The following is a 23,400-nucleotide window of genomic DNA, read 5'->3' as shown; positions in this document are numbered from 1 at the left end:
TCTTATGACCTCATGCAAGATAACTTGTAATCTGTACAACAATGTGATTCTAATCATCAAAGGATAACTTTCTACAATAAACAAATGGAATTATTGTCAATTTGAGGAAATCCGCATTACAACATTCAAACATTCAAAGATGACCATCAACCTTGCATAATATATTTATTTCAAATTATCTTTCACACAAATGCTATTAAAAGGGCAAGACTTCTCTTCACACGACTGTGGTTTACATTTAACTTAATTTAAATGCCTGACTGAAACTAGCCATATGATACCTAAGCATAAGAAGCACCTACACATCATATAACACTTGGTGTGCACAACATAGATGATAGTAAATTAACCACAGAGCAGATTGATAATTAGAGAGTATCATAGACACACCCCATAACACACCTACATCATACCTTGCAACAGGTGTGCACAATATTCACATCAAGGAGATCAGACGCTTAGAGCATATAGGAAGAAATACAAAGAGTGAAGTGCTCATAAACCCTAATGTTCATGCTCAGACAACAGCCATCTATTGCTGATGGGCATCCTCCAAACCTTTACCTTTATAGTGTAGCTATGCATATCTTCATAACAATGCCCAAAACAAATGTAGCAAACACTCCATAAAACCATTGTAGGTGAACAAGTTGTGTAATCCTGCTACAAAATCTTACCCCACAAGGCACCAAAATCTTTCTTAGTACCTCACCTTCGTATCCTTAGGTGATAGACAGTGTAAAAGTTCTGCAGTTTCATTTTTCATCCTCACAAGAGAGTAAATGGCTCTTAAATTGCTCAAGCTCGGCCAGCACTTCCTCCTCTGGTCGATAGATCAGATCGTTCATCCTCCAAATCTGAAATACCATAATATGTTGGTTTTTTAAAGTTCAAAACATGCTTTTCTTGTGTTCAACCCTATGATAACACACTAAAAAAACAGTCTCCTATTCATTGACATCATCAATCATCAGTGGGTTCTTTCCATCTGGGGGTCCCCAATCTATGAATTATAGGCAAGATAATGTACAGAAAAACACTTTGCCGATTAGAAATGTTTATGAAGGGGAAAAACAGAAAAAAAATGCATTAACTGTCAAACTCTATATATCTTTGGGATTTCCTCCTCACTATTACTTCAAACAGAAGGAAGCTTGAGTGATTAGCAAAGAAAATTTTCAATGAACCACTGAGCCAACTGGTCCAGTTAGGCTAGCCCTTATGGGGTCATGACTTTTAATTGGCTGAGACAGTATTTAACCACATTGAATGACAATCTTAAACACAAACACAAAGCAAATGACATCCTTCTAACCTGAAGAGTTCCTCCGCCTCCTGTCTTTTCACAGTCTGCAGACACACTCACGATCGTCCACGGATCAAGAATATTCCACTGGAAATCCACAACTTTGTCTCTGTTCCATTTTTAAAAGCAACGTTCAACAATACAATATAAATCATGAATCAAATAACATTTACATGATTATAGGTTCTAGACTTCCAATTGGGAGTTGTGAAAAATACAGTATAGCTCATAAATCAAACAAGTTGATGAGATTATTTGTTACACTTGAAATACCTGTGTCCTGCATGCTGAAAGAAAAGCCCTGCAGGAGGCCAACCCCCACGCTTTGTTGTCTTGGGCTCCTCTTTCTTTTGAGCGACCTGGAATGAATCAGATCGAATGAAAGTCATCAGAAAGCCCAACACTGATTTTGTATCTACATCTTACAAAGATAATCAAGCATAACATTCCATTTTTGTTGTGTAGTGCTTTGGAATTTGACCTCTAGTCATGAAATGTACAATCTTCACAACAAAATTGTACATGAACAGAAACATTGAGCCTCAGGAACAAGTCTAAGAAAATATTCCAGTGACACCATTTTCGGAATGTCAATTAAGCTAAAAAGCATTTGCAAGTCCTTTTAATGTTTAAGTTTATGTACGCAACCGTTGTTTCCAGTGATACAAAGTATATAAGAAAATGCTAAAAACTTTTAACTGTAAATAAGGATCTCTTGAAATGATCACCTTCTCATAGTCCCATATATTTACAAACCCATCTTCAGCTGAGCTTCCAAACACTGATTTTTTCTCTGGACACCACTACAAACACAAACACCAATATGTTTAAGATCTGGCATCCAGGGTAACATAGCATCTGACAATCCATGTTTTTTTCATGATTAGCATACACGAGGCACAGAGAAAAGACACAAAAGTTTGAAGCAGATTTTTGATTTAACACTGAAATGTCCAAGTTTAAACTTTCTGCAGTACAATCGCTAAACTGATTGACAAAAGTGAACACTTCAAGAAATAATAAAGACATAAATCTATGCATCTACAAAATATAATTCCTTTCAGAAAAATCTACAATCGAAAATGCCTATGCAAACTAAACTTTGAGCTTCACTGCATTGTATTTCAAATATTAATTATGATCAAAATTCAGCTCATTAATTGGGGATGCAATGATTATGATCTACATTGAACTCATTAATTGAAGATGCATTGCCACATGTACCTGTACGCACAAAACTGCTGCTGAATGGCCTTGGAACTTGTATATGGGTGACCCTTGGCCTTTATCAGAAAGCTTACGTCGGTCAAACATCCTTACTGAGTTATCAGCTGATCTGTAACAATTAACGACAAATTTACTCATGCAAACTCTACGCAGAACATAATTTTAAAAAATGAGAGGTCTGTTATGAAAACACACCCAGTGAGCAGTAGGTTATCCTCGAGTGAATTCCAATCAACACAATGAAGATCAGCATCATGAGCTTTTTCAACCTAGTCACAAAGATGAAACCAGCATCTTACTTGGATGAAAAAGTCTGAAATTGAAGTACTTGTAGAAATGCACTGGCCAAATAGAGACACTATTGTTTGTACCACCTATATCACTGGAAGGACTATGTACAGCAGCCAATACTTTTTATGATATAAACAGGTAGTTAAGATAAATATCTACCTTCAACGCTGGCTCATTTCCAATCCGAGCATCCCATAAGATCAGACAAGAGTCATCACCAACACTGCAGAATTCTTGATCGCTAAAAAAGAAAGTCCATTCATTAGCAACCTTCATAAGCTCATGAAGAAGAGCACGCTCAAAATGATTCTGCATATCCTCAAGGACGGATCAGGAAATTACCTGGTTGGATGAAATTGTACATCTTCCACAGTTTCAGTATGACCCTTGAAAATTCCTCGGGGAGCAACCTTAGTAGAATCTGCGACGCCTTTCTGCTTGCTTCCTGTTGGAGTAACAGGTTTGGAAGGAGATGGTTCTTTTGCCGATGTGGTGAAGTCTTCTATACTCCACAGGACAACACACATATCCTTTCCTGAAGACAACAAATGTGTGTTCTCTTTTAGTACGTCGGCAGGCTCCAGACACATAAAACATATTTATATCAACACAGAGGAAAGAAATTTTAAGTTATATTTAAAGATCTGCTAGATGCCAAATTTGTCCTATGAGGCAAATCATACAAGGAGAGAAAGATATCCAGACAAAAAAAGAGATGGCATCTCCGTTAAAACAGTGTTACCTCCGGAGATAACATGTGGTGCAGCTGGACTTAATGCTAGTGCAAACTCTGCATTCTCTGTATGTCCAGTCAAGGTCTATAAATTTCAATGGGTGTATCATGGTTAGAAATGGAAACGGAATTCAGGAAATAAGCGGAGAACTGAAAATATAAGATAAAGGCCTACCAAATCTGGTTTTGAAACACTTGCTCCAACTACTACTTGGCAATTTGGTTGACTTTCTACATTCCAGACATAGACCTGCATCAAACACAAAGCATATAAGGTCAGAAAGTTAGCAAAACATGTGTTATCCTGGAAATTTTGAAAGTAGAAAATATTGAAAAACATTCTCAGTAGGTGTTAGACTTATGTAGATGCATGCAGACACTTGATAGTGGTAAATGAAAAAGGTGAAGATCTTTTAACCATCATGCCAGAAAAGTATCATTACAATATGTGTGAACAGACTACAATCAAATCAGGCAAAGATCTTTTCACCATTATGCCAGAAAGGTTTTGTTACCATATGTGTGAACAGACTGCAATCACATCCATTTGAGGTGCCTACACTAATAAAAGCACTGGGTTTTTCAACTATACTCATAATTTGACGTGAGAAATTAATGAGAAGCTCTAGAATGCTACACGACTAGTATTTTCTACAATATATCGCAAGGAAATGTTATATTCAACTAGGTTAGGGCCTACGCAAGTCTTCAATTATTGCTCTTTGCTGACAAAGGACTGCCCATTTGTGACCTTGCCAAGCCCTAGCAAGCTTGATCATATTAACACCGAGTAATACAGCCGTGGCCGAAACAAGTGACAGCACTTGACTGATTAAATTCTAAAAATCACATCCTAATAAGTTATATCTCTCGTAAAACAGATTGAATTCAACTTTCAAATTGGTCCCAATTGTATCTAGCTATTCAAAGAAAAGTCCAAACACAGTTTTTCTAACAGTTAATAACCATGATTTACATAATAATGAATTTAAGTCCATTTTTTGGACCTAAGACAACTCAAAGTTTTCATACCTCGGGACCATCTGTATGGGTAGCAACAATTTGTCTTTTCTGAGGCAGCTCTCTGATCCTGTTTACCTATTTTAATAAAAGCAGAAAGTAAGCAAAAGTGCATACACTGAAGGCTTTCTCAACCTGGGTAAGACAAAAGTGCATCACAGAGATATATCTCTGATTTTTTGCATTTTTGCATGCACCATTTTACCTCACCTCTCCTGGATGAATTATAGTCTTGTGTTTCTTCACAAAAGGAGACCTTGCTTCTTCGTTGAACTTTGACATGGCAAAAAAATAATAGGTTCAAAAGTTCTCAGATCATTCCTGTAAGCAGGAGTGAACATCAATGCAAAATAAAATTCCATACTTGTGATATATGTTCAGCAGCAGCTACTCTTGGCTTCACAACCTCACAATTTGCAATTACCAAAGTATTAGGTACTGTTCCATCTGTCTGTCACAATATCCACAAGAAAAAAATCAGATTACACTACATATGCTTAAGTCTGTCAAGATCATGCTAAAGATGGAAAACCATGTAAGTTGAACACGTAATACAAAGCCAAACATTTCATGAATTGTATGTGATATACCATTAGTGACTCCTGATATCAAAATATGAGAAATAATAACTATAAAATGTCAATAAAAAGTTAGAATCCACTCAGAAACAAAACCCGAACCACACATATAAAATAAAAACATCATGTTATAAAAAAGTGTCTGATGGATGAAAAACCAAATTCGCATTTTTTAATGCTACCAGGAAAAAAAATGAAAGCACCAGTTATGCCAATTAGAGTTTAAAGTTGTCAATATTTCAATAATTCAGGACACAGGAAGAAGAGACTCCTTCGATTTCACCGCCACAATCAACGCAAAGGCCTCATTGTTTTATGAGGCTGAAGACTGACGCCTAATATTCTGGCCAACAGTTTTGAAGAAGATTTCCTAGTGGAGACTTGTGATTTTATTAAAATTTCCCTTGAAGAGATTTAAACAAGTTTTATTTGACAAATAAGTCCTCATTAGATCATGCTTGTGACTTATGCCTCGACTTCGACCTCATCTCAAAAATCCTCCACAATCTCTTGTTAAAAGCCATATAATTTCTATTGGTTTGATTACTGTTTTGTAAATTCAACTCCCAGAACTTCCATCAAAGAAGAGTAGTTCTTTCGTTTCCTAGTGTTTCTCTATGTATAAAATATCTTTGCTTTTGCATTTAGGGATCACAAGTTAGAGTCAGTGCTCAAACAGTTGATATATAAAGTTTGAGGTTGAAATCCTACAAAACATTTCATCCAGCCCTAAGCAGAGTTACCAGTTTTCCATCTCTAAACCTTGGGGTGTGGAAATACTAGATCTACATTCCCTATTCCCCGTTCCCTTGCTGAATGCTCTGACATAATCACATGATCTATCTAAGCAAAGTCATCATTGTTTAACCTAGTTCCTGGTATAGAATTATCGAATAACCTAATTACATAATTGTCACGTGATCTTTGAGAACAACATCTAATTTGGGATAAAGCTACTCCCACATAAATAATCCATTAGTTTCTAGAAAAAGAGTACATGGTTGTTCTCTATGTGACAATTATGCAAAATATTGGACACGCTCAACCACTACTACTTCATCTGTGCAGTATAAATTGAAATATGATACGGCTTCAATTATTTGACCATGTTTGTCCAAAAGGAGACTACAATTATTTTATTAGTTAATTTTCAATATGATTTAATTTACCTGTTCAGATAAGTATAGTCTTTGACGATTTTTGTATGTTGCTTGCTCCAATTGTGAGCCCCATCTACAAGAGAGTTATCAGATAATAGCTCGTTAATAGTTTTGCATGAACACATTGCTTGCAATGCTATCTAGATGCAAATGAAAAGTTTAAATAAGCATCTAAATTCAAGTTGAAAGATTGCTAAAAAAGTTATCATGATTATATTTTGGGGTAGAAATTAGCTTGCAATGATCTGTTTCTAGATGCAAATGGGCTAGTTTGAAATAGATGTCTAAAGTCATGTTGAAAATTAAGACTCTGGTCAAATGTGGAAAAGTGAGCTCTAGTAATGTTGAAATTAATTAATAAATGAGAAAAGAGGAGAAATTTGTATCTTTTGGATATATACAACAAAATATGCTTCAAAGTGATCATAAAAATCATCCCCTACATGCTACCTGATACCTTTCTATAGTAAATATAGAGAATGTCCTTACTCCACACACTTCTATCTTCCATGCCAATAATTTTCAGCAGAATAAACTAGGCAGCTTTAAAGACCCCTAGAACATAGCTTTATCTATAATGTCTATGAAGTTTTCCTAGCTTTCTAAAGTTCAAAGATACATTACTAATTACCATTATTGTTTGAAGTATTTCACTTTTGAGTACATAAAAGCATTCCAGTGCACTAATTAAAATTTCACGCTTGCAAATACTTGAAATAAAGCTTAAAAAGTAACAAGCTATAAAATACAAAATATCACTTGTAAATTATGAAAACCAGTGTAGGATGAAATGAATTAATGCTTAGGACAAGGTGGAGGTATGCAACAAAAGTATACACAAAGATATATGATTATGTAATTTGAAGAGATGAACTCATTGAATATCTCCATTAGCAAAACTGCCATGATCCCCAATTTGCATTTTAGATTCTTTCCCCATGAAAAGGACTAGGAAAAGGAAAGTGATTCAAGCTACATATGTGTTAGCGACAGAAAATATATTATTAAAAACAGATCGAGGAACTTGCAAAATTTATCTTACTGGCATTGAAATTTAACATGTATGTAAGATTCAAATCATCTTGCATACATATATTTTCATGAAGGAATGGATAAAGTTTACTTCTAAGCTTCCTGGCAAGGCTTTTCCACATATAAAAAACATATTGCTTTCTTCTTCAAAGAATGGAAAACGATCACTAAGCTTCGTGGCATGGCCTTCTAACATTCAGTTAGAAATGATGGTAGCTTTACTAAGCTTTCTAACGTGGCCTTTTTAGCACAGCATAAAAACTTCGTTTAATTTCTGCTTGAAAAGCAAAGGAAAGCTTGCTTACCTGCAAGAGAGTGATGGCCATACTAGGTTATGGTTCGCAAGCCAATCGTAGAGAACTGGGACAAGAGACTTCCATTGAGTATATCGCTCTTCCACAGGTCCACTATCGCTGTTCCGCATCTCAGAAGAAACAAATATCTCTAACAGAGAGGGAGGAGAGAGAAGGTGAGGAAGGTGAAACCCCAAAATTCACAGACTTTCTCAGGTACCCACAATCAGAAACCCTAAATCCAAGAGTAGGGTTCTCGTTTGCTCAACCAGGAAATGATTGTGCAGGCGGGACTTTTGTTAAAACCTGTCTCTTTCTCTCTCTTCCCCCTCTCTCTCTCTGTCTGTGCTCCTCTCCCCACGTGGCACGATCTGATTCGCTGCGAACTCGTTGCGTTACGTTGGCGTGGCACGATGTGATTCGCTGTGAACTCGTTGCGTTGTGTAGGCGTGGCACGATGCGATTGGCTGTTCCGCTCCCCGTGTTTTCCGATATTGGTGCATTGTTTCTTCGTTCGATGAATTCTCGTGTCTTCTCCAATGTTTGCCTAGCCTCCGTTATTCCTGTCATGTGTCCCGCCTTCTGTTCGTTTTAATTAGCCCGATCTCTAATTAAAACTCTTGACCCAATCTCTATGTTTCTACAATGTTGCTTAACCTTGGCTTTCCTGCCCTGTCCGGTTTTCTGAAAGGTTTAGTTATACTTTATCCTTGTACACACTTTCCTAACTACGAAACACCATGGACTTCGAATGGATGATATGGATCTTGACACCCCTAAACATGGGGACCAAATCAATGGATGACCCCGAGAAAAGAGCATTGAAGAAAAGGAGAGGATGGAAGTAGTGCCTGAGGGGTGCATAAGACACCTAAAAATGCATGTTGCATAACATGTTGAATGGAGGAAAGGTGATACAGTAAGATCCTTGAAAAGGAGATAAGCAAAGCTGGAAATACAAGTTTGCATGCCTCTTTGAAGATGGAGTTATTAGAAGCCATACATAACGATATCACAAGTTTCCTAAAGAAATTGAACATAAAAACTTAAGGATGAGATTCAACAATACCTAAATGATGAGATATTCTTGAATACGGTTGAAGGGGTAGTTATTAAAGTTGATTCAAAATAAAGGACAAGTAGTGGAAATGCATGTCCATAGTTAAAGGTGACGTAAATAAGGAAATGCAAACATGGGTGAAGATGACCAAAGAAGTAAGCAAACAACCATTTGATAGAGGTGGTGAAAAAGGATCTTATTTTCATCAACCTTTCACATGAATAGTGGTATATAACAACATCCGTGATGGATTATTGTACAAAATGGGTTATGAAATTGCTCATTGACAATGTAGTTACTTTAGTGGTGTGCTTCTTATATGAAAGCATTTGGTGCACGCTTGTGTCTCTATTGACTTGATTAGTAATCAATGCAACCACTTGATCACTCATGACTCGTAACCTTGCACAATAATACGCATTCCATAAGGGCAAGACAACACATTATTTGCACCCTAATGGCCTGTTTGAGTTGACAAGCAAGAAGTTTCAAACTATTTTGAAAGAAATTTGCCAATGAGAATCACATCCATTAGGACTATAAGTTGCATTGTGCGTACTCTTTTATTGAAGTTTGTATTTAAGACAATGTGTCCAAAACTGAGTTGTAATGGTTCGATTCACATAAAGAATCAACACAATTTCACTATTAGAGATAAAAAAGCATGGCATCTCCATGTTTTTCATAGATTTGATTGTGTTATTGTACGACAAGAGAAAAAAAATCAAATATAAACGTGTTTTTTTTTTCAAACTAAACCTTCGTTTCCATTACCAATCCAATAAGCATATACAAAGCATACAATCTAGTGGAGGTGAATATAACATAGTGAAGGAGTCGTTTTGACATTTTAAAATTGAAATAAGCATCAACCAACTTTCCTTCACACAATGAAAAGGATTCTGCTTTATTTGCCAAAACACTTTTTTGCATCTAGCTATCCATATACATATTCCACAAAATCATTGATGATAAAGTAGCCCATATTGTAGCATCTATATTCAACTGATTTGAGCCTAGCAATTACAATTCTTCCAACAAACGATGAAGGCCTAGAAGACCAAAACAGTTTCTTTTTCAATGACATCAATAGAGGGGCAATAAGTTGATCGTGTGAAATATCAACATAACCTTGACAACCAAGATATCGTATTGACCTCCCATGTTGAAGCCATTGAAATTCCAGATGGGGCAACCAATATGGAACTCCATTATTCTTTATTCTTATTCCAATTGATAATATCACCATATAACTCACAAAATTCTTGCACCACGCGTTGAACATTATGCAAATTCTGCTCTTCCCCATCCACATATAATGTCGTGTCATCAACAAATTCATTATCAAGCACGTGCTTATTATCTAATCCCCATTGCAAACCTTCAATTCTTAAACCATGATTATTAAAATACACATGAAAAGCCTCAACTATTAATAAGTACAGGAAAGGGGCCAAGGGACACCCTTGCCTAACCAACCTTTAAATAGAGAAGGGTGTACTTGTTGAATATGGGAAAATAATGGACGTATTCACATTGTCCCATTTGACATACTAGGTTTGGATGATTTTCTGTAAAATAGTGGAAAGGGCAGTTGCCCTAAGTCAATTAGTATTTAAATTGACTTTTGTAACCTTGTTCATTGCTATATTGTGCCATTGTAACTTTGAGAGCAATAATACAGTTATATAGTCTTGCGCCTAACTCTATTGCCTTCTCTTTGCACTTGTGTTCTCGATCTTGTCTTGATTTAGTTGTCTGTTGTGGTATTAAATTCATTATTACATTTTTTATATGTTGTCTACTTAAAGATCTTCATGAGAAGATCGTTGGTTTTGTTCCACACTAGACGGTCATTCCCAACAGTACCAACTTCTCCCACCGCATATACGAAGCTAGACGCATTCTTATATGCACAAGTCTCTTATTGCCACTACCTGAGCCATTGGAAATCCTAGCCGTAACATAACTTCCTCGAGAAAAGACCAATCGACTCTATCATAGGCCTTTCCGTAGTTCAACAATTGCACCACTAGATCAACATCCTTCTCTTTTGCCAAAGTTGTAAGTTCCCAGAACATGAAAATATTATAAAAAATAGTATGCTCTTGGATAAAACTCGTTTGTGATTTATGAATAATATAATTCGATAAGGGTTGCATATGTAATGAAAGAATTTTAGCATAAATCTTATAAATAATATTTAGAATAGTAATCGAGCACCACTTCTTAATGTCAACTACCACTCCCTCCAATTTAGGAATAAAAAAAATCAACCCTGCATTCCATTGATAAGGCATGTCACCCAAAGTAAACATGTATTGTAATGCTTCTATTACATTGATTCCAATGTGATCCCAATAACATAGAAAAAATTTAGGAGGGAAACCATCCACGCCAAAAACATGCATTTTTACCTAAGGCCTCAATTGCAACATACACCTCATGAACATTAAAAGGCTTAACTAACTTTCTTCTTGATAACACACCATAATGTAGACTTAAGGCTAATTGCTCATGCATGAAGGACAATCTAGTTAGCAGAGATTTACAAAAGTACGATACAATTCTCCTCGTCTGTTACGGGCATGACCATATAATATCCCGTGGTAAGAATTTACCGTAGTATTCTATACACGTGGATAAGTGCGGGGTAAGAATTTACCGTAGTATTCTATACACGTGGATAAGTGCCCGCACTTATCCACGTGTATAGAATACTACGGTAAATTCTTACCACGGGATATTATATGGTCATGCCCGTAACAGAGTCTTAGCATGATCCGATGTTAATGATCCATCCTCCCTATGTAATTGACCCGTCACATTCTTAGTACGACCAATATGATTTAAACGATAACCACAACATCCTCAAATTGTTGCATCTGATATAAACTTGAATTCCTATCCCTCTAGCTTCTTTAAATGGTTAAGAATCTTGGGTAGCCAAAGAATTTGGTTTTATTGAACGAAAGTAAAAGTAGTTTTAGACTCAAAGCACTATTTATAAGACCAACATTTGGGCGATGTTCTAATTAGCCATTGAAATTGTTGATATTATAACACACATTTATTTATTTTTCCTTTCCTTGATCTTTATATCTCGATGCAAGAATGCACGCGTGAATGGTTGCTAATGATATTGAACAATGAAATAATCTCTGATGAATGGGTAAATACCCCATTTTTATTGTAACCCAATTGTCTCATGGGCCAAATTTGGTCTTCGAAGACATTAATATATCTTTCTTTCTTTCTGACTAATGTATTCGAACATGTTGTAACTCTATTGTTTTTCTCATTCATAAATAAGGGGTCCTTTTCCTTCCTTTCTTCCAATTTAGTTTTTTTATTGGCTTTAACCAATACGATTAAAACAAAAATGGTTTGATTAGATTGGAACTTCTTTATATATAAAAGCTATTGTTTTGTGCATGCTCATCATTTAGTTGTATTTTATGCTCACCAATTGACTAACATACAATTGGCCACCTATTTGACATACATGTTTGCCATTTGACAACCATGTGGAATGTTCAAATAACGATGTGTAATCCTTAAGTAAATAGGCATGATACAAGGAAAAGATAGTCATAGACTTGTATATGTGTGACATAACACCTCATATAAATCTCTAGTGGTCAAGGGCTAATTAATACGACAAGAAAGTGTTTCAAGGCTGAGGGGGCAATATGTACCCTTGAAAGGCTAGAAATGTTGATACATGCATCAATGGACAAAAAGCTTGGCATATTGTGTTCAACAACTGACAATCACGAAAGCATTGCCTTTGGACATCCCACAAATGTTTGTCAGCAAGAAAAATACAATTTCTTCTCAAATAAGGTGTTTAATATGCTCACCAGATGATCACTGGTCATCATCAGAACAACTTCTTTGCGATAAAAATCCAGTCTCTCGGAGCACAGTTCTCCAGCCATGTTTTCTGCGAGTGACACACACAGTTCTCAGGCCATTGTTTATACGGAATCGTTACGTGTCACATGGACCTTTTTATCGGGCAAAAGAAGTTTCCTGAAATTTCAAGTGTCGGGTGCATGCAAAACGAGAATCGGGACTCATTCAAAATCACTCATGCTTTTCCCATTCCCAGAAATTGTGACAATAAATACATAATAATAATACACATACATACATACATGATAATTTATACTGTATACATACATACATACATTCTGATATGTACATATATATAAATTAGGTCAAAATATTACTCACACGAAGATGATGATCATTGATGATGGCCTTACTTCTTCTTCTTCAACTTCGACTACCACATCTACTACGCAGAAGAAGAGGAAGCAGCAGCAGCGCATTTCTGTGTTCATCATCGTCATCAATCGCGCCAATAATACTCTGTCATCGCGCTCTTCTCCCTGCGCACTCCTCCATAGCCAAGGATTCACGAAGCTTCTGTCGAACAAGGTGAGTGAGAGCGAGAGCGAGAGTGAGAATGAGAGCGAGCGATCCACCGAGAGGCCCCTAAATGACCCCTACAAGAAGACTGAAAAGGAATTACATTGACCTGCGCGATCTGATGCAGTGCCGGTATTACCTGAGAAAACAGAAAGGCGGAAGGAAACCCTGCCTACGTTGAATAGAACAGAAAGTTGAATCAATAATAGTTCGACCTGGTGGGAGCGTGAATTGGATGAGAGCTGGGTAGCTAGATATCTGAAGCCTTTTTAGTGATACAGAAAAGTGATGAGAATCGCTGAAGTTTAACACATGGACAATGAAAGAAATATGATACAGAAAGGTTAATAGGAGCATGGGACAGATGGGTGGGTAGGGGTTTGGACAACGAAATCATCTCTGTACAGGTGTACAAAGAGGGACTGTCTGTGAGCACTGTTTCTACCAAGTGGCAGATAATGGTCGATAGATGTCCTCTTCGTGTACAGCTTGAATGATATTTGTTCTAATCAGTCTATTTATCTTTGATCAAGCAATGTCTAGATGGGGACAATCCATGTTGCATTGGAAAGAGACATCTAGACTCATGCCTGAGACTGACATCATCCTTTTATTTCCACATACTGGCATTGAGTATCCCCTTATTATGCTCTGTTTATGCTGAAAGAAATCATTATCATGATTACCTTTACCCTGGGAGTACCCAAAACTCATGAATGCCAATCAAGCTCATAAAAGGGGTTCTAGAGAGAGTAGCTGTTCACTTTAATATTGTAGAACTCATTAGGCTCCCAGACCACCAAAGGTTCCCATGGATCCAAACTTCGTATGGGATCTCTGGTAGAGACAACCTGGAATATCTTTGTTATAGAAGCCTATGACCCAGAAGAGTGATCCAAATCCCTTCCTAAAGAGGTAGTGGAAGTGTCCTCAGAACATAACATACTACAAATGCATAACCACAATGCCATTTAGGCATGCCAACATGAAGCATCGCTCTCCCTTGCCAAATATCTACATCGAGGAAGCTCTTTATATACCATGAAGAAAGAACACTGACCCGTCCAGAACATCTACAACCATTGGTGGTGCAGCCATTTCAGCCGGGATAACATTGTTCGGTATGGTCAGGTTAGCCCTATATCATTCTGAAGATCATGGATATAAGAGAACTCCCCATCCATCAGAGATGTCTCCAGATCCATTGTCCAGACTTGGCCCACAAATTTGTGGCTGTAGCTCAATTGACAGGTTGAACTGTTATGCATTCAGTGGCTACATTCTGCATCTAATGTAGGGCATGTAATATAGTTTGAACCAGGGTGCATGATTTGGTAAAAATTTGGCTCGCAACTAGGTTAGGACCCTAATATGAAACAAAGGGAGGGAATGACATTATAGCCCTCCACAATAGCTTCTCGTATACACCATGTAGAGACTCTTTTGTCATCTTTGTAATGGTTTTTATATATTGCCATGTTTCTAGTTACAGTTATTGCAGCTGATGCACTTTGCATTTTTATCATTTATAATACAAAAATTCCTCTCTAAATAGAGGGAGAGATGATGATGAAGACCACGACCGTGATGGTATATTAACATCCATAGGAGTGAAGATTAAAGAGAGTTTTGTAATAATAAGAGAAAGAAGAATTGCCCAACTTCAACAATGAGATATGCCCAACTTTTACAGCGGTCCTGCAGGCTCACCAATGGATCCAGTTACTCCTCTCAATGTTTCGCCATCAGCTTCATCAATTACTATCCCTGTGCGACCAACCGTGGCCTCACCTTTTGAGCCACCACCTGAGAGCCCACATCGAAAACCACTCAGCATGTGGCCTGGTATGTACCACTCCCCTGTAACTGATGCCCTCTGGAAGGCAAGATCTAGCATATTTGAGTCTTTGTGGCCACCTCCTTCCTTGGATGGTCCGCCTCAGCAAAAAATCATTACCCGTACCCCTGAAGAAAGCCGTGTTAGCATTACCTATAATTTCACCTCGGACTATATCCTCCGGGAACAGTATCGCAATGCTTGGAATGAATGCCAGATTGGTAGGGTTATGGAAGACCTAGACGCACTTGCAGGAACAATTGCTGTGAAGGTAACAAGGTGTTTCTCTTGAAATAAAAATAAAACTTTCAATATATTTGTAAATGAAGAGATTTTGAGCTAAAGAAAAACTTCCAAATACATTTTCTGTGCATCACTGTATAGCAGAACGTAATGAACTGCCCCTTGCAAAAGTTTTGATGAATTATAAACTAGTGTGTAAGATAGATAAATATTTTTAGCATCCATAGAGAGAGAGAGAGTTTTTTATAATGCAAGAACAGCCAGTTTTCATCCTGGAAGATTTGCTTTACAATAATGAAACTACGGTTTTGAAAACATTAATCTGCTTCTTTAGAGAGGCAACACATTTTTCTCCAAAAAAATCCCTCTTAGAGGAACATTGTCTTATATAAAATATAAACTCTAGCGTTTTTTCATCTATGGGTGGCCCCACACCTTCTATGGATTTGCTTTCCTGGACTTGCATATATCTGTGGATTTCTAATTTGTCGAGTGTTTTTTTGGTGGTCTATTTCATATCATTCATGTGACAGATTTCATATCATTGTTATTATTACTTTTTTGTAAACATATCATGACCAAGTATTTCTAATGATAGCATTGCTCGGATAATGATTCAACAACGAGACCACTTTTGTTGGTGACAGCATCAGTAGATAAGATTCACTTGAGGAAACTTATAACACTTGATGAGGATGTAAAAATGTCTGGTTCTGTCGTTTGGGTAGGACGCTCATCTATGGTGATAAGAATGGAGATTCGGCAGCCAAGTGCAGGTACATTAGTAGTTACAATGTTTCTTGACTTGTGTGGATGTCATATATGAGAAATAAATATTTATGACAAGCATTTGAAATTTTGTTATTACTTTTCAATATTCGCTGAAAGATTAAAGAATAGTTGTTAAATTTACATAGGATATTATAGATGCCTGATTATATTGCATATTGCAGGAACCCCATGCCACATAGGCATTGTTTCCGTACTCCCAATGCCCCATATTTTAATCTGTTTTTAATTATGTAGCCATGACTAATTCCAAGAGGGTGCAAAATAAACTGAAAGCAATTGGGAAAGTAAAAAGAGCAGTCTCAAAATATATAAACGGTCAGTTAAAAATGGCTTAACGTAATTTTCTTGAGCTGCCCTCACGTCCCAATTGAGAGATCTTGTTGGATGCATTATTTTCATGGTTGATCTTCAGGAGTAAGAATACGAGGTTCATGCTTTCTTTGTTTCTGGCACAATTTACCAGGTAAATATTGGCAATGAACTAGAAAAGACTGCAATTTTGACTGCTTACCCTATGACTTCTTGCAAATTAGCAGTGACAACACTATTGGCTGATATTTTTAGGAAGAGAGAAAGTGTGAATGCAAGAAACCATAAAAATAAGCACAGTGGGACAGCGATGAAGTTTAGATGGTATAGCACAGCAGAAAGAGAGATTGGATGGCCACAAGAGTTAAGGAAAAGGAGGTAGATTCAAAATGCTTCAGCACAGGATGACACATAACCAGGCACTGCAGTGGAGCCATCTCTATTCCACATGACCTAATGTAGTTCCTCATCCTTATGACCCAACAGAGTGAACATAATGTCTGATGTGATGAACACAAGGAAATGATAATATAAGATGGCATGCTAAGGCTTTGACTATAGATGCAACTCAAAGCAGTCTGCAGAAGGTAGCTGCAGAGTACAGAAAGACTGAAGTAACGATGTTTTGTCAGAGATGCCCGAGACTACAAGGATGAACTGACATAAGTTTAAACAGATCTTCTAATTGAATGATAAGTATTGAAGATAGAGGAGGTTTAAAAAGGTAAAACATATTTTAATGAGGGAATGAACGTAAAAGGTTGCAGGAGACGAAGTTTTTGAATCAATCATCATTGTATAAGTATTCCCCAGTAACCGCCACAGAATGATGACATTGTGATAATACTGAAAAGTTAAAACCATAGATTGACCCATGCGTAATATTCGTGGTATTCGACATCCGCAATATTCGCAATATTCGAGAATATAAAACGGCCCCAAGAATATTATAAAACCATTCGTTTACATATACATGTACACACATACATATATGATATATGTATATATATATATACACATACATACATACATATGTATATGATATATACATATACATACATACATATGTATATGATATATACATATACATACATACATATGTATATGATATATACATATACACACATACATACATGTGTATACACACACATATATCACTCATATATGTATATACACACATACATCAATAATTAATTAACTCACTAATATCATAATTAATTAATTCACTAATATCATAATGAATTAATTCACTTAAAACATTAAATGATTCGTTAATATCATAATTAATTAATTCACTTAAACATTAATTGATTTACTAATATCATAATTAATTAATTCACTTAAACATTAATTGATTCACTAATATCATAATTAATTAATTCACTTAAACATTAATTGACTCACTAATACATTAATTAATTTACTAATACTGTAGACATATCTTAATTCATTAAAAAAGTAATTAATTAATTGAAAAATATTAGTTAATTAATTAGGGCTTCTACTAAACTTAGCTAAACTTAGGGTTTTAGTGAAAGCCTGAGTTTGGAGCTGAGAACAGGATGTAGGATTAGAATAGAGCATGAGAGGGAGTCACGGACGTGGGCTCAAAAGAAAGAAATAATATTGTCGAAAGACATAGATTAGGGTTTTCAGCCGAAACCCTAATTTTCTGGCCGAGAACAATATGCAGAGGGAAGTGAGGGCAGCACGGACAGGGAGGGAGTAGGGTGAGGCTTCCTCACTCGCTCACAGGAAAAAAACAGTTTTTTATTTTTTATTTCTACTTTTAAAAAAAAGAAAATGAATACATTTACATGCATTCGTATTCCTATTCGTATGGATTCGTGGTGCAGGCCCCACGAATGCGAATATGTCAATCTATGGTTAAAACCATAGTACTTAATATACTCAAATGCATTGGCAACCATTCTTTTTCATACGAATTCAAACGAATGTGTATGTTATCAAAACATTCTTATGGTTTTTTTTACACTTTTTACCTTATAATAAATAATGAATACAAAAGTATGGTATTTACCATACTTCGAGGGTGTTTACTATACTCAAATGATTGAAACATTCTCGAATGCGCATGCACATATGGTACGTATAGTTCATACTATGCTGAAAACTATGAAAGATGAAATCAAGTTAATCTTCTAAAGGCAGGTTTTTATCACTCTTAAGTTGAATTATTCGTGTTCCATTTTTCTCATTAGGTAAATTCTAGACATTCTGCAGATATGTCTGCAAGCCCAAACCGTACTTAATTGCGCACACCATGTGATTCTCTTTATTCCCATTGTATTTTCTCTATCATTGTTCTTTGTGGTAGCTTACAGAGCTACTCTGTGCTTTTATCATTGAACCGGTTAGCTTCACGTAGATTTAGTTATCCTTATAGGCAATCAACCACCTTGGCTTATCTATCAACGAGTTTTTGTGTTCAGTGTCAACTTACAATCTCTTTTTTTGGTTCAAATATATCAATCTATTAGATGTGTGATGATTTACTGATTAGATACACCAAATTGTCTAAATAATTTGATGCTCGTTCTGCTGTCATTAACCTATCACATTCCCCACCTGCTGGCTAACTGCAGCAAATTGCCAATTCATTATATTGGTAAGTTTGATGAGTAGACAGTAGGCCTGCAATGATTCCCTTTTTTTCTATTCATTCATCTTATATTATCCCCTTGCACTTCCTTGCAAATACGACATCAGACAACTAAGGGTTATGGCTGCTGGTTCAGTAAGAGTTTTGCTGTTAGAATCTCTGCCTCTTCATTCTCTCTATGGTTGGAGTACATATTGGTGCGTCTTTTTGGTTTATATGCTTTCTTGCAACTTCTGGAGATTGACCATCTTCACCATTAATAAATGTGAGAAGGGATACATCAACATAAAGGTATGTTTCACCAAGCAGAGAAAAAATGCAACTAAGCAATCAAGAAATTTCCACATTCACCGTTAATTGCATGTCCATATTATTTTAGACTCCCATTGATGATGGATGAACCAGCCATTCATTTGCAGTCCTTATGAAACTCTCTATTAGGATTCTGATGTAATCTGCTATATATAATTCTAAATCAGGATGAATATTTCCAACTAGTTGGCAAATGGCTTAGTGACCATATGGTTAAGGCTGACGGAGGCGAACCCAATATGAGTCTGGGCTGGCCAACTCAACTTTTCACGGATGTAATGTAGGAAAAACACAAGTTCAAATTGAAATCGTACATCTTAGATAGTGAGACCAGAACAAAAGGCTTTTAATGTGTTAGAGCTAGTTTTCAGGAAAAGGTGGCCTCAATTCACTGAAGTACTGGTTTTGAACTTGGTGGTTGTAAATATTTATGTAGGAAATGAAGTCTGATAGAAATTTTACATTTTCTACTAGATTCCTGGTGCCATAATGTGATGTGCTTCTATTGCCAATAGAATGTCACCCATCCATTTGTGTTCAGCATCCAGAAAATGGGCGTCTGATTCTTTGATTAAGGGCAGTCATTGAAAGGACGAGTTTGGTATCAAGATCAATTCCTTTCGTCAAACTCGTCTGCAGGTGCACGAACCCTTCCCACGTGCCATATTTGACCCACAAAGAATAATAATCCTAGAACGAAACCTGAGCCACCTTTGATTCTGATATACTTTTTTCCATAGGAACTTTCGGTTCTTTCATCTATAAATTAGATGTGTTTTTCTCATAGTTTCCTATTATTTTATGCGTGAAAGAACCAGCTGATTGGTAAAGAAAATATTCTCAAGCATTTATTTCATGCATGAAAATGGAACTTGACCAAGAGTAATGCCAAGAATGCCGGTGCCAGATGACAAACCAACGTAAGAAAACAATACATGATTATACTGTTTCTTTCTGACTGGAGCTTGACCTAACAGTGGGCCTTGAGGAGAACGCTGTTGCACTCGTGGCAAATTTCAGGTTTGTAGCACGTGACTCAAAGACAGGTAAAGCAGCACCCATCAATCAGCTAGCTCCCCAGACTGAAGAAGAAAAAATTCTATATGCTGATGAACAACAGTATGATGAGTGGCAGAAGAAACGAAGAATGCAAGATAATGCTACTACTAAGGGCGGCAAATCTCCACAAGATTTCGAGAGGCAACAAGCATTGCTAGCTGAAGGTCGAGTCTTGACGGATATGCCAGCGTTAGCTGACAAAAATAATATATTGATTCGTGACACTATCCTTGAAAATGTCTACATTTGTCAGCCCCAACAAAGGAATATACATGGTCGTATATTTGGAGGGTTCCTTATGCGAATGGCATATCAACTTGCCTTTTCAACTTGCTATTTATTTGTAGGTCGTCGACCACTGTTTATAGAGGTTGATCGCATCGACTTTCTTAGGCCAGTAAGTGAAAAGGAATTTAAGCTGCTTGTTAATGTCCAATGATAAGAAGTTAAAGGAAATAGTAGGAAGAAACTAGATATTTAATGTGAATTGTTGAAAATGTACCTCAGGTGGATGTGGGTGACTTTCTTCGTTTCAAGTCTTGTGTCCTGTATACTGAACTGGATGATCCAAATAAACCCCTCATCAATGTCGAAGTGGTGGCACATGTTACTCGTCCAGAGGGTCGGACAAGTGAGGTTAGAGCGACATCACATATTTTCACATACTTATATTAAGTTTATAGTCTACATATTAAGAATTTTAGTAGTATCTAACCATTTAAAAACTTGTTCTTTATGTAGAATATCCTACTGTCTTTACACTTCTAAAATTAGTTTTCAGGCATATTTAGTATGTGGTTTATTGCTGTTTCAGGTATCAAACACTTTCTATTTTACTTTCACGCTTCACTCTGAGGCAACAACTGAGCCTGGTTTCATGGTTCGGAAAGTCGTCCCTGCTACTGAAGAAGAGGCTCGCCGTGTTATTCAACGGTATGATGCTGATCATGATGGAGAAATTGTTACAGCAAGTCATAAGAGAGCTCCTTTAGAGGGAAATATTTGATGGTCTGTATTTGTTTTCACATACACAACCTCCACATTGTATAATATAAATAAATGGAATTCGAACAGCTACTAAGTATACTATATATACAGAATCTCTTAACAAATACAATCAATACGATGATCTATCACGCCTTTAAATTTGTGCTGTTTGGATGGTGATACAATTTTTGGTCAGCCACATAATTTGTGGGTTGGTTAGCCCAATATTTGTCTTGCCTAATTCAGTGGTTTTGAAACTGCTCAAAATGAAATTTGGTGATGGCGTGATGCTTATGTGAACATGACAGTAAAATTTCTTTTTCTTCTCCAATATGTTCCATGTGTATGTTTCTTTCACATAATAAATGAGCTTGGGTGTAAGAATTACAAACAAGGATTCTATTGGCTTGTATGACCACTTGGCAACTTTATGATTGAAACTGCTCTTTTTTTGGACATATGTATATATATATTTTGTGGACCCAATGTACCTTAGGTATGTCATCAAGAACACAATTATCTAGTATTGTAGGTATAATCACATGGTCATGTTGTGGGTATTTTTACCCCTGTTCTTGGTTTGCTCAATTATCGTAGAGTAGGAAATGCATCTTGTAAATTCCAAGATTAAGGCAAACTGATATTTTGGTTATTTCAAGAGTGCTCTATTTAACCCGCTTTTTGTAGCTTGTAAGCACTTCAATTTTTTGAAGAAATAGACAAATGTGAAGTCCTTTTCACAAACCGTTCTATTGGGAGGTATCCCCTTCATTGCATGAACTAGTGTGAACATAATGTTTGTATCCATGGTGCACCCAATGAGGATTGAGCCCACATTGCCTAAATCTACTTACAAGAATTTCAATGGATGAATTATGGAAGCAACCATGGTCTTTAGCTTGACCATTGGCACTTCCAATTCTTTTCGTTTTCTTGATCTTTTCAAATATTTTTCCAACTTTAGGCTAGAGCCAAATATTATCTTTTATTTATCCATTACTTAAATTGATGAAGCTAAAGTACCAAGGGTCAAATATTATCTTTTGGCTATCAATTACTTAAACAAACATTTAAGTAATGTTAAAAACTTTGGAATGATTTACAGTAAACATGTGGGCTAGTGCTTCTAGGTAGAGTAATAATTTCTCGTCTTTACATCTCCTAACACACTATTTTTTTTGTCTAGGAAGTACCCTCGAGGTAGAATAGAAGATACATCACTTTTGTTTTGATTAGTTCTTTATGTAAAGGAGAAAAGATAATGTAGAAAGGTAAAGAGATGACAAAGGGTACATCATTTCTTTATTGGTGAAAAAGATAAAGAGATGTGATAGATAGTACAGCATTTCTTTATCAATAACAATATGTTGTGTAGCTTTGGCCACGCAATTTTATGCCTAGGGAAGTACCTTGATAGATGAAATATTTCGGGTGAAAGAGTCATAGCTTTCTGGTATTTTGATTAGTTACTTATTCGATGTGAAAAGGTAAAGAGAGATAGGAATGCAATTGTTGTTACCAATTTCTATGATGATAAAAAGTAGCTTTCAACCATGTTTTCAATGTGCACCTTTTTCTACCAATGGTGCCTAAATCCATAGGAACCTTGGTTCAAATAAGAGACTTGGGGATTTCGGATGATGACAGAAAATAATAGGCTATGACAAAGATGAGACAATGACAAAACTTGTAATCCAACAAATGATTAATATGATCCAGGACAAACAAATAGACTAATGGACATAACCTTGAATATCCTTTTGAGCGCAAAACTTGCACTCAAAGAACATTGAATTCTCATTTAATAGTAAATTTGGCATTATGAATCATATTTAGGCATGAGAAGAAAAATAAAGTTATCCAACTAAAGTTTTTTGCTTTTTGGAAGTCCATTCACACTAGGCAACAAAAGCAACATCACCATTTTTTGCCTTTTGTACTACACTTCCACTATTATGTCCTAATTGTTGTTGGCAACGAAACATTTGGTGTGGAAGTGTTAGACAGTTGATTGCTTTAGAAGAGATGTTAATATGTTAGTTTGAGAGCAATCCAATGAACAGCTAAGCATGTAATGTTGATACACAGTGCAGAAACTATT

The 23,400-nt window shown here is 36.3% G+C and overlaps 2 protein-coding genes across 3 annotated transcripts; one reads left to right on the top strand and one right to left on the bottom strand.

Annotated features, from left to right (window-relative positions):
• Positions 1 to 341: 341 nt before the first annotated feature.
• Positions 342 to 7,885, bottom strand: LOC147862794 (WD-40 repeat-containing protein MSI4-like). The gene is made up of 15 exons (XM_087321339.1): positions 7,653 to 7,885; positions 6,325 to 6,388; positions 4,942 to 5,028; positions 4,788 to 4,850; positions 4,590 to 4,655; positions 3,733 to 3,807; positions 3,567 to 3,642; positions 3,167 to 3,359; positions 2,984 to 3,065; positions 2,729 to 2,802; positions 2,531 to 2,642; positions 2,035 to 2,109; positions 1,580 to 1,665; positions 1,316 to 1,415; positions 342 to 857 (listed from the first exon to the last, which is right to left on the bottom strand). The coding sequence occupies exons 1-15, from the start codon at positions 7,769 to 7,771 to the stop codon at positions 756 to 758; spliced, it is 1,374 nt and encodes a 457-aa protein (XP_087177465.1). The 5' UTR covers positions 7,772 to 7,885; the 3' UTR covers positions 342 to 755.
• Positions 7,886 to 13,000: 5,115 nt separating this feature from the next.
• LOC147862793 (Thioesterase/thiol ester dehydrase-isomerase superfamily protein) lies at positions 13,001 to 21,445 on the top strand. Of its 2 annotated transcripts, none has more exons than XM_087320816.1 (6): positions 13,001 to 13,146; positions 14,831 to 15,245; positions 15,816 to 15,993; positions 20,231 to 20,709; positions 20,820 to 20,948; positions 21,127 to 21,445. In XM_087320816.1, exons 2-6 carry the CDS (start codon positions 14,850 to 14,852, stop codon positions 21,316 to 21,318), a joined length of 1,374 nt encoding a protein of 457 aa, XP_087176942.1. In that variant the 5' UTR covers positions 13,001 to 13,146; positions 14,831 to 14,849; the 3' UTR covers positions 21,319 to 21,445. The 2 variants fall into 2 exon arrangements, with proteins under 2 accessions (XP_087176942.1, XP_087176944.1); XM_087320818.1 differs by having other exon boundaries at positions 13,013 to 13,146; positions 14,842 to 15,245.
• Positions 21,446 to 23,400: the final 1,955 nt, after the last annotated feature.

This window comes from Azolla caroliniana, unplaced genomic scaffold, assembly GCF_043228905.1.
Source record: "Azolla caroliniana isolate FFs.n. ecotype wild unplaced genomic scaffold, voAzoCaro1.0.p SCAF_6, whole genome shotgun sequence".
NCBI lineage: Eukaryota > Viridiplantae > Streptophyta > Polypodiopsida > Salviniales > Salviniaceae > Azolla > Azolla caroliniana.
This window is presented reverse-complemented; position numbering and strand designations above follow the sequence as displayed.